Source organism: Lepidothrix coronata, unplaced genomic scaffold, assembly GCF_001604755.1.
Source record: "Lepidothrix coronata isolate B3197 unplaced genomic scaffold, Lepidothrix_coronata-1.0 Scaffold35, whole genome shotgun sequence".
In the NCBI taxonomy this organism is placed as follows: domain Eukaryota; kingdom Metazoa; phylum Chordata; class Aves; order Passeriformes; family Pipridae; genus Lepidothrix; species Lepidothrix coronata.
The window spans coordinates 3416752-3428232 of record NW_016690215.1 but is presented as its reverse complement, the minus strand read 5'-3'; the positions used below and the strand labels follow the sequence as shown (position 1 = coordinate 3428232).

At 43.8% G+C, this 11481-nt stretch overlaps 1 protein-coding gene across 1 annotated transcript; it reads right to left on the bottom strand.

The window, feature by feature from the left end:
* Nucleotides 1-1147: 1147 nt before the first annotated feature.
* Nucleotides 1148-2838, bottom strand: TMSB4X (thymosin beta 4, X-linked). Its single transcript, XM_017812255.1, has 3 exons — nt 2647-2838; nt 1953-2066; nt 1148-1608 (listed from the first exon to the last, which is right to left on the bottom strand). Exons 2-3 carry the CDS (start codon nt 2050-2052, stop codon nt 1574-1576), a joined length of 135 nt encoding a protein of 44 aa, XP_017667744.1. The 5' UTR covers nt 2053-2066; nt 2647-2838; the 3' UTR covers nt 1148-1573.
* Between the last annotated feature and the right edge of the window lie 8643 nt (nt 2839-11481).

Below are 11481 nucleotides of genomic sequence, written 5' to 3'. Positions count from 1 at the left end.
AAAGGAGAGGATCCCCACTGTTCTCAGTGGTGTAAAACCAAGGAGTTTGTTGCTGCAGTCAGATGCTGTTAGGGAGCAGGATGAAACCCCAAATCTACATGACCCTGCCAAGTCAGCAGCCTCAGCAAAACCCAAGCTTCCCTGGAGGGACTAATTTTGCTTTATAGGAACTGGCTGAAATTAATGCAGCCTGAAGTCCTTAAGATAAAACTAAGGCACTGCAGAAGCATGCTCACCACCCTCCTACAGGTTATCTGACAGCATTTTTTTTCCCGAATGTTCATTAGTCACTTCACTCTGATGAAATTCATGACTACTAAAGTCTACTCCTACTGATCTCCCTGGATAATTAGATTTTAAGCACTGTCATTTAAGGAAAAATAACCAAAAACTGTCCCAGGACTGAAAGAATTGCCATAAATCAGCAATGTGGTGTGACAATGTGAATACCAGATTTATTATTATCTTTAAAGTTACCACGATGTTTTTGTCCCCAAATGGTTAAGTTTTGAATTATTTAAAAAAATGTACCTTTTTATTGATACTAGTTCTTAGGATCAACTGGATGTTAAAAGATTAAAAAGTGTTGTTTAAAACATTATTAACATTGTAGCAAAACTATTTTTCTTTTGCATGGGACACCACCCACTAAAATAGCTTTAAGAAACTAAAAAGCTTATTTTCAACCTTAAACTTTAAATTCAAGTTACATCGTCCTTTAAATAATGTATCAAAATAACAAGCCTTAATTATTAAACAAACTAATTATGGTTTTATACAACTGAGGCTGAATTTCTGCAGCAGTAAAGAATGGTTCTCAATAAAAGAGCTATGCCATGGTTGGGGCAAAGCAATAAACATAGCCGGTTTTTGCCTTTATTAATCTCTACATTAAATAAATATTTAAAGTGATATACTCACATGGTAACAAATTATAACATATGCAATTTTTTACTGAAATCTGTCTAAAAACTAGCTTCAAAGACCACAAATTTATCTATTGGTGAGCAAAAATATTGAAAAAAATGAGAATGATGACTGAGGTTTGAGGCATCTCCAAACGTTTTATAGTATCCCGTGTCTCAGTACCAGCTTTTATGCTTCATATCCATTGATACAGTTCTCCAAAGAGAGGACATAAATACCATCCAGGTTTTAAAACATTTTATTTGCATATTAAAAAAATTGTGCATTCCAATAATTAAAATCATTTGAACAAAAAAAAAAAAATGGCACTCGATTAACTGCATTTTACAGATCGCAGGACCTTGGTACAGCTTTGCATTTATTCGTGTTACTCTAGTTTACTGTAGTCCCACCCAAGTTCTTCTTTCATCAACATGCAAGCTCTTTCATGCCACCAGGACCAAAGCCAGACAGGCAGAGGGAAAGGCAGCGCCTTCATTCAGTGTCAGTAGTTCTCTCTATTCTTTTGATGTGAAAGGGGCAGTACAGTCATTTTAAACTTTATCCAACCTCTTTGCATCTTACAAAGTTAAACAGCTAAAAGAAGTAAAATAAGAAGGCAATGCTTGTGGAATGTACAGTGCATAATTTGGAAGGGCAGATTTCATTACGATTCACCCGCTTGCTTCTCCTGTTCAATTGCTAAAAAGGGGGAAAAACAGAAAAGGAGAGAAAACAAAATGAAGATCGGGAACCTCAAATGCATTCACATGACAATTGCTACAAATTGCTATAATATAGGTATATTTTTAGCTACAGATCGAAACAGGATGTAAATAATTGTAAATTAAGCGCTGCTAGGCGGTGGGTTCAGGTTTTCGCTGTCTGGCACAGTCACAGCTGTGTATCCTCCCTCCACCCCGCACCCGCCGCACCCCCGGCTCCCCGCCTGCCGCCCCTCTTTGTCTCCTCCCGCCTTCCTCCCTTCATCCCTCCCTGCCCGTCTCCCTCCCTCCCTGCCTCCCTCCCTGCCTGCCCGCACTCACTTTCTTTTGAAGGCAGCGGGTTTTTCTCTTGCGTCTCTGTCTTCTTCAATTTGGACTTGTCAAATTTCTCGATCTCAGCCATATCTGGTTTGTCGGACATGTTGGCAGGTGACTCTGCGCACGGAGGGGAACAACCCGTTACCCCCAGCGAGGACTCCCCGCTCCCCAAGGCGCCCCTGCGGGGCCGCGCCCGCCGCACCCAACGCGGGGACCCGCGGGACTCGCACGCTCAAGTACGCCGAAAATAAAACGCTTCACCCCCGACATACTTAAAAATAATAGTAATTTTAAAAAGTGTCCGTTTAATCCAGCATCCAAGGCGGTGCAGCCCGCCGCCAGCCGCCGCCGGGAGCAGCTCCCAGTATCTGCGCTCTGCGGAGTACAATAGAGGGGACGCGCCTGGAGCTGACCGCGTTTTTAACTCGCTCGGGGGAAAATAATTAAAAAATAAAACCCTGGGATGGCAGCAAAACCGGCTTGCGCCTCGCATGCCACCGCCCTGCGCGCCTTCAGACAATACCCCCACGCGGACAATGGCCCCCCTCCCTCCCACCCCCCCGGACAACAGTCCCCGCGCCCTGCCCTGCCTTGCCCGCGGTCTCCCCGCGGCGGGGATGCCGGGCAGGAGCCTGCGCTGCCCGCGCTGAGGGACCCGGGGGAGGGGGATGGTTGGAGGGGGTGCGGCGGGACCCACCGGTGTCGCCGCGCGGTGATGCTCAGCCCCGCCGCTCGCTGCTGCCGCCGATCCGCACGCCAGTATAAAGAGAACTCGCTGGCGGGGCGGTTTTATCCCCGCGCCTATGCAAATGACGGTGATGTCACCCGCTACCCATTTTGCCGCTTTCCGCCTCTCTCTCTCTCTCGCTCTCTCTTCTTTTTTTCCCCTTGCTTCCTTCCCCTCCTTTCAGCGCCCAGCCCTGCTCCTCCCCGCGCACACGCGTACACGCACACAAAGCTACACACACACACACACACGGACGCACAGCTTACAGCTCGGCTTATAGCCGAGCATCGCCCCGGTCTTCTCGGTCCCTGCCCCGGCCGACGGGGAGGCACCCCCAGGGAGGGTCGGGGTGTGTGGGGGGGTGGCCGCTGTCCCTCGCTCCTCAGCCCCCGCCCCGGCCTTGGTGGGCGTCCGGGGCCGAGACCGGGACGGAAGCAGGGGGGCCGGGGCCGAGGCAGGGGCTGGGGAATCCGCCGGCCGCCTCCCGCAGTGGCGGAAGGCTGTGCTTGGCCGGAGCCGTGCGGTGTTGTGCTCCAGCTCCCTGCGACTCGCTCTCCTGGTTGAGCAGTATTATCTCGCTGATAACCTTACTCAAAATTCGTCATTTAGAAGGAAAAGCCGAAACTCGCTTCCCTTCAGCTCCGGCAGCTACCTCTGGTGCGCCCCACCCCCCCGTCCCCATTCCCCCGCTGCCTTTGCATCCCTGATGCAAGGAGAGGAAAATCCCATTGCTGCTGTCCCTACAACCTGACTGCAGGGGGAAAAGAGAACCACCCCACAAACCCACCCGGCCAGGCTTTGGTGCCGGGCCAGCAGACAATGGCTTCGGCCAGATGATGCTTGGCCCTGCCTCCCAGCCCGGCCCCGGCCAAGCACCGCCCGCCCGGCCCTGCCCGTCTTTGCCTTGGGGAAGGAGTGCCGGGAGCAGGGCTGGGGCCGAGGACGGGGCCGTGGTGGCCCGCGGTTGGGCCAGGGCTGCTGCCAGCTCCTGCTGCGGGACTCCAGATGTGCTCAGCGGCCCCCTCGGCTCGGGGGATTCAAACAGGCATCCCCGAGCAGCAATCGGTCCCAACCCCAGCATCATCTGGCTAGGTGGGCAGCTGCGGCAGGGGAGAGGGCAGAAGAAAGGAGTGTATGGGAAGCGTGATTCCTGTTTCTGCAATTGCCGCATCAGGGAATAAACTGAATTATTCACGTGAAAGGGCCGAGAGACACCGGGTGGTGTATGTGTGCGTGTGCGTGAGGCTGACTGACAAGGAGACGGGGAAATCTCTGCGCCTTTGTCTGGCAACAGCCCTTCAAGGGAGCAGAGGCACGCTTGCTTTCGAGGTGCGAGGGGGCACAGGAGCAGGCGTGTGGGAATTCACTTAATTTCTGCCGCTTCTAGGACATTTGAATGGAAGCCATTGAGCGTTATCACTCCCTGCTCCCTGCCCACCAGCAGGGCGTCCGATATGAGGGAGATTGCTGGTGAATTAAAAGCCCTGAGTCACAAACAGTATTAATACGTGCAAGGAAAACTATAAATACATTTCAATAAATTCCCTGGAGATGCTGCTTTCTCTGTTTCGTGGCTGCCCCCTCCTTCTTGGCTGGCTATTTTTCATAGCATTTCTAGAGCTGTATTTTCAAGGAGGTAGAATCTTGTCCCCATGGCAATCCAAATAATACCTTCTATAGTGAACCAGGAGTTCAAATCAGTCCACAGCTTCCTAAAGCCAAGCTCCTTTGCATTTGGAGGTGTGGTGTATGAAGTATGCTTTCCTCCTGTAGTCCATGATCTTCTCCAAAACAGAATGTGGTGTAAGCCAGGAACTGTGCAAGACGGAAGGCCAAAGGAATCACTCAGGAAAGAAATTACAAGGAATATATCATATAATTTGGGGATATTTACAGATTTTCATAGTAATGGCATTAAAAGTGTTCCCAAGGGATCCTCTGTGTTGTATACCAGCTAACTCTGCTAGCTTTTCAGCAAGTTCTGTAAAATAAGTTTATGGCCTTTTACTGCTTTGACGCTTTTGAGCATTGAACCCCATGACCAGGAATTGTGAAATTTCCCTGATGATCAGCTCATAAGCATACCCAGTGATGTTGCAGTCTCAGACTTTTCAGTTTTGCCAAAGATTTTTCTGCCTTTTAAGTGAGAGTAAATTTAATAAAAGTGTTCTTTAGAATTGTTCTTCTCTGTGGCTGCTCTAGTTGCTCACCAATGTAACTGAGCAAATCAGCATTTCCCTGACCTCAGTGCAGGAAATGTGCTCCTGAAATTAAAGAACAGCAAATATTTGCAGACTGGGGTCTGGCTTTTTTCAGAAACTGCTTGTCCAGTAGCAATACTGCCTTCTTTTACTTTTGCTCATTTTGAGACAGAGCCATGGATCCCCTAAATCAGTGTAAGCCACAGACTTAGATGGAGTTTTGCTGCTATCTGCAAACCAGGTTCCTCTGCTGAGCTTAGATTCAATTATAGTTCTGAGAGACAGTGACAAATGAAAGATTTACACTCTTACGGTTTCTCTGCTGTTTACTATGTATATGAAGGCAATATTGTTCTGGTGAAGCAAAATGAAGGTTGTTGTGTTTCTGTGGCAGGATGTAGGCTAATTTCTGTAAAAAAATCCTCTTTATAGCAGTTTGCATTAGTGGTATGGCTACAGAAATTGCATATCTCCATGTCCTTTTATATTTGCTTCTATTTGGTGCTATTTGGAGAATGCAAGGAAAGTATATGTTCATACAAGACTGTCCCATGTCAAGTAATTTCTGAGGATAACAAACTCAAAAGCACACTTGGATGGGGGCAGAGCTGACATCCTCAGTAAATGTCCCAGGCCAAATGTTGTAATGCATAGTTAGCTTAGGAATTCTTAGTTTCAATATTAATGAGCTGATCATTTATTTTTTTAGTGGGTTTTGTGTCAGCTGTTTTTATATTGTGATGATTTTAAAAAACCCAAATCAGCCAACAAATATTTGGTGTTGTGGTACCCTGCTAGACATACACTCCCTCGGTCATTTGCATGTTAAAGGAGAGCACTTTTCAGCACATTGCTGATTCCATTTGCAAGAAGGAAATTGGACCCTCGCTAACATAGTTTTCGGCTAACACCTTTGAGGATTTGAACTAGAACAAGGCAGCAAGTTCTTTCTTGCCTTCTAGGAAACTCACATTGTAGGAAAGATAGCAAGTGGGAAACCATGGTTCTTGCATCTCATTCGTATGTTTAAGTTTGAAGCCTTGTAAAAAACAGGAACACTCCTTTTCCAGGTAAGTATGCACTGATCACATTTGCTTAAATGTGATGATGAAAGACTTGCTCAAGGCCATGCAACAGGGGCTAAAATAGATATTAGCAGATGTCAGTGGAAGTGTCTGTATCTCAAATTGACTTCAGTGGGCTTTTCCTTGAGCTCTATTTGAAGAATGTTCTGAAACACGATCAGGAGCACAAATCTTCTAACCTTAAGCTAATTTTGCCACAGACTTTATGCATTTATTAAAAAAAAAAGTAATTAGGGGAACATGAAACATCATGTGATAAAGCACCCGAGATTAATTTCCATCTCAGCTTATTATTAATAATGGGATCCCAGGCACATAAAATGACTAATAATCTAAAAATAAATTCTATATGTGAATTTCTTGATCATACGGAAAATAAATTAAAGTGAGATAAGCCAAGTGATTGTTTTCCAGGTCTCAGTTTCACATGTGAAATCTTCTTTTCACATGCTTGAGTCTCTGAGAGAGGATGCCTTCTCTCACTCCACATGCTGCTAGAGGAAACAGGAGCTGGCAGTGAGCCCAAGAGTGTAAGTGAAGAGACAATCCCTTTGGGCAGTTGCTTGCTGCACAGCCTCCCTGCCAACAGCAGCAGGGTGTTGACAGGGACTTCAGCGTTTGGGTGTTCAGTTGTTCAAACACCAGAGCACAATATTTGTGGTGTGTCACATTCCACCGATTGCTACCGACAATTTAAAAAAAAAAAAAAGGATAATTGATTCATGGAGCAACGTTTTTAAAAGGAGGAACTTCCCATCCGCCACCCACTTAATTTCAGAAGACGGATTGCGAAATGCTTGTCCTAGCTGGACAGATTCTGCCATTGATTGGTGTTACAAGAAGCAGCATTTCCGTTTTTTACTGTGCTCGACAAAGGGAACTTTGCAACAGGTCATGACTTTCAGAAAGCAGTGCTTATGAGAGAAGAGAAGCCAGGCTGAGAAGCTCAGATTGCTGCACAGGAAGCTAAATACCCTCCAGCAGCAGATGCTCCTCTCCCACACCAATCTGCCTGACTGCTTTCCCTGCCTTGCCTATACCCGTAAACAATAAATGAAGAGCATTGAGCCTTAATTTATCACACTCAGAAAGCTGTGGCAATGCAACAGTTTGGAAGCAAGGCTATTAGATACTCCAAGTGGAAGGCTGCCTGCGTACCATCAGTAATAAAGCAAACAAGATGAGGAGGCCTTCAACTGTGGTTTCTAGCTTTCGATGGATGCTAAGAATTTATTGTCATCATGCTCTGCAATTTTTAATAAATGGAGAAGAAGAAAGAGAAGTGTTTCCAACTTTCAGAAAGATTTCTGTAAGTTTGCAGGGAACCACCAAGTTTTTAGTTACTTGTCTTATGTTTTTCACACAGGGCATGTGGGGACATGGTTTAGCAGTGGACTTGGCAGTGCTGGGTTAATGGTTGGACTTCATGGCCCTAAAGGTCTTTTCTGACCTATATTATTCTGTGATTCTATACGCAAACACTGTGTTTGAAAGCTATCTCTAGAAACAGTGATTGATTTGCAAAGTACCTGAGAGAACTGAAAACAATACCATAGCCTATCCCCTGCCTGAAGAAAAGCATCTCTGTGCCAGATTTTCACTATTGCTTGCCATGACTTTCTGAATTTAGCACCACCTTTTCTTCCCTCTCAATTATATGAGTAAATATAATAATTTTGAAAGCATGTAAGTGACAACATCAGCATAATGCACCACAAAAACACAATGAATCATTTCTCCTGGGGCAACTCAGCAACTCCTTGTTCCTGCAATACTAGTCTTCTCCTAAAGAAAAGTGTTAATTTTATGCATGGATATCAATAGAGACAACAAAGAGAAATCTCAGGCAAATGGAAAGACTGGATTTTTATGTCACCATTGAATATGAGTTTCTTTCAATGCAAAGGTAAAGCTAGATACGTGTTCAAAATAATGTGGTGTCTATTCAACATACAAAGACATTCATATGTACAAAAGACAAGGCAGCTATTCTTATCAGAATTCCATTGAAAAAGGGATGACTGAAGTAAACACTCAGAATGAAACAATTACTAACTAAGAGCGTCAAACTGCCTAGGCTTTTGTATGGTCTTTGTCAGTCCCTTTGAGGATTGCCAATCCACTTGCTCTTAAGAAAGAGCACAGAGATAGGGAAATACCTGTCAGAGAACATCCCCATGATACCCACGTTGTATATGGTACTCATGGATGAGTTTCAGAACAACAAAATGTACCCAACATCATTAATTAGGTGAATTATATAATTCCAACAGTGCGGTTCCCTCCCTCCACAGCCAACATTCTCATGACAGGTTGGCATGACACAGAAGAGTAGCATAAGTCACTATGCAGGAGCATACAGCAGGACTAATTTATTTAGCTTGGGAAACAGCACTAACCCTTGATACCACACCTGTGCTATGTGCTCTGTATATTGCTATCTCTGAGCTGTCTTTAAACCAGTGGCAACTTGGAACTCACCCCAGGTTTATTGCTTTATGTTGATTTTCTTGGGTGGATTTTACTGCTTGTGATGAATGCTGCTAGCTATATCTGAGGCATTTGCTTTAGAACCATCTTAAACACACTCAGCTATCAAGCTTTTTGTGTTTTTGGTTTTTCAAACCCTTACCAGTGCAACGATCATTTGTTTCTTGTAAGATTGTAGGCAGGTAAGGTTTTTGAAAGTTTACATGTGGGTTTATCTATCTATACTATCTATTTTCAACACTACTCACTGCTTAATTTAATTTAATTTCAGGGGAAAAGAAAAAAAAAAAAAGAAGAAAAAAAGAGAAGAAACTAAGTTTGCCACCCAACAAGGTGGTGCTAGGAGGTCTGCTCAAAACCTGACATGTTCTTGATATTCAATCTTCAAGGGTAAGGAATGAAGGATGAATCTGTTGAGGTAAAGCACTTCAGTCATCTAAACTTTATTGATGTGGTGCTTTCTTCATAGTGCCACAACCATGGATTTTAGTTGTCTCTGGTGTATCCCACAGATGGCAGTGGACTAGAAATGTGAGTGTGTGAGTGTGTGTGTGTGTGTGAGAGTGTGTGTGTGTGTGTGCGCATATGTGTTGGGTCAGTTACCTCCTTGAGGATGAAAGGCACAGCTTTCATAGCATGAAGGCTTCATCACCTCATGAACATGTGTGACATGTGTGACAGAAAAGGTGTCCCTGGCACCCACACAGCTCCTGAAACTCCGAAGTCTTTTTCTCTCACATTTTTCTTTCCAGGCAGAGGGGAATTACAATGTCTGATTGTAAACAGAGGTGCAGACTGGCAGGGATATCTGTTGAAGCAAAGTCACACACACAGGATATGTGGGTTGAAAAGGACCCTGTGCTTAGTAGGCACTTAGGATTTTCTCGGGCTTTTTCACTTTCTTACTTTTTCAAACAACTTCATGTTGACTAGTATTCCTTTTGGGGCAATCAAAGCAGGCGGGCAGGGGGCTCAGGAATGCACCACCTTGTGTTCAAGTTATTCCACGCAGATAGGTATGGACCAGTGCTAGAGATTAAAAATTCATAAAGCTTATGATTTTTGTGTTTAAAATATCAGGCTTAGAGATATGCAACCACAGACACAGTTGCTGGCAGTAAAAAGTAGTGGCGGGAGCAGATGGAACAGTGTCCATTTTCCCTTGCAGGAAAAGGAACCTCCAGCATTACTCACAGCTTCTGGTGGTAGCAGGGTCTGTGGCATCTGAAGTGTCACCTCTCTTGCTCATTATCACTAGGTACAAGTTTGTTTTTGTTTAACAGAAACAAAAGCATTTCCTGGCATGTTTTAAGATCGGTAGGAAGTTACTACACACATGCACAGGAAAAACAACAACAGTAACACTAATGAATATTGACATAGTGGATTATTGCCAAAATACGTCACTGCAGGCAGGCAGGCAGAACTCATTTATGCAGAGAGGTGTACAGATACTTTGCACCTGAATGCAAGATATCACACAGGAGGAGAAAGAGTAAAAATACTTAGGTTCCATTTTTTTCCGTCCATGGATATTAATAAGGAAGGGATTGAGTCCAACTTCCATTTATTGCAGTTACTTACTGTTCCTTATACAGAATGGATGTGTAACTGGGGATGGCACCAAACTTCTCAAAGGGAGCACATCTCAACTTACATGCGTAGACTCATTATCTTTGGATGATTAGTCTCCCTCACTTTTAGTATAAGTTTTTTTTCACAGCTGTGGTCTTGATGAAATCCAAATTATGGAATAAGAAAGAGAAGCAACACTATAGATTTAACTATGTAAGAGTTGGTTGTCTCTCCCCATAAATTACGTGTATGTGTGCAGACTCCGTGCTGTTCAAGCAATTTTGTCCACTCGTAACGAACTGCTGCCACCAGCGGGCTGCGGTTTGTATTGACACACACATTTTTGGTGCTACACGTCTGCAATACTTGTTATAATAGACAAAATATTCCAAGAATCCAGGTCTAAAATCAAGTCACGCCTGCACAGTACAGTTGGAGGGAGACATGTACTAGATGAAAAGTCTCATATCTGTCTCTGCAATACACATGGAGTGTAGAGGTTAACTTGTTCGTTTAGACACACTTGCAAATTCCATAAGGGGTAATTTTCTCTCAAACTTCACACTATATCTGCTAGTGTTAGTCCTGCCACACTGGTTTATTTGGAGGAAATGTGATTGCATATGTATAAATTGTAGGGTTCAAGTTTTACTGGTCATTGCCATGATTTTGCATAGGTCGAACGAACATCAGTATTCGAGGAAACACAAGCTTTAGATACTGAAGAGCAGCTTCAGCAGAAAAGGTCCATATGTGTCCTGAAACAGGCACATGAGCTACTTTGAGCACCGAGTTCCTCGCTCTTGACTAAGTTGATCAAAGATCTAGAAATTAAATCACTTCAGAATTCCTTAATGTTTGATCAGACCATGACTAACACACACCAGAAGTCTGACTCCTCAAAAATGTGATTGTTTCCACCATTTCTGTGAAAATGTGGCCAGAGATTGTGATGAGAATAATCCTTATGTATATACATGTCTATGTACCCACAGTGAATATATATGTATAATATATAATATGTATAGTACGATATACAATCATATTACATATTGTCTATATATATATTATAAACCATAAACACAACATAGAATATAGAGTATGTAATACATATGATATACAACATAAAAATTAAGCATAGTGTGTGTGTATATATGTGTGTATATATATATATATATATAAAATATTTTTTAGCCTGAGGGTCATTCACATTAACATCTTTTACTTTGCTGGAAAATACCCTACCAATGTAATAAGGGTTAATGTAGCATATACAGTTCACACACCACTAAAATGAAAGCAAAGCAGCAGAGCAGTGGAGAATTGTTCCTATTTGAATGGATTACTGACATGGGAAAAATTATGTAAGGGGTCAAATTTAAGTTCCTCAGCCAAAATGGATTTCCTGGAAAAATTCATCATCCTGTAACACCCCATCCCTCCTGAACACCAAG

Excerpts from the sequence above, each read along its gene's own strand:
- TMSB4X (XM_017812255.1), bottom strand. The coding sequence starts at position 2,052 with ATGTCCGACAAACCAGATATGGCTGAGATCGAGAAATTTGACAAGTCC. Across the intron at positions 1,609-1,952 it reads CCCGCTGCCTTCAAAAGAAA|CAATTGAACAGGAGAAGCAA; the intron begins GTGAGTGCGGGC and ends CCCCCTTTTTAG.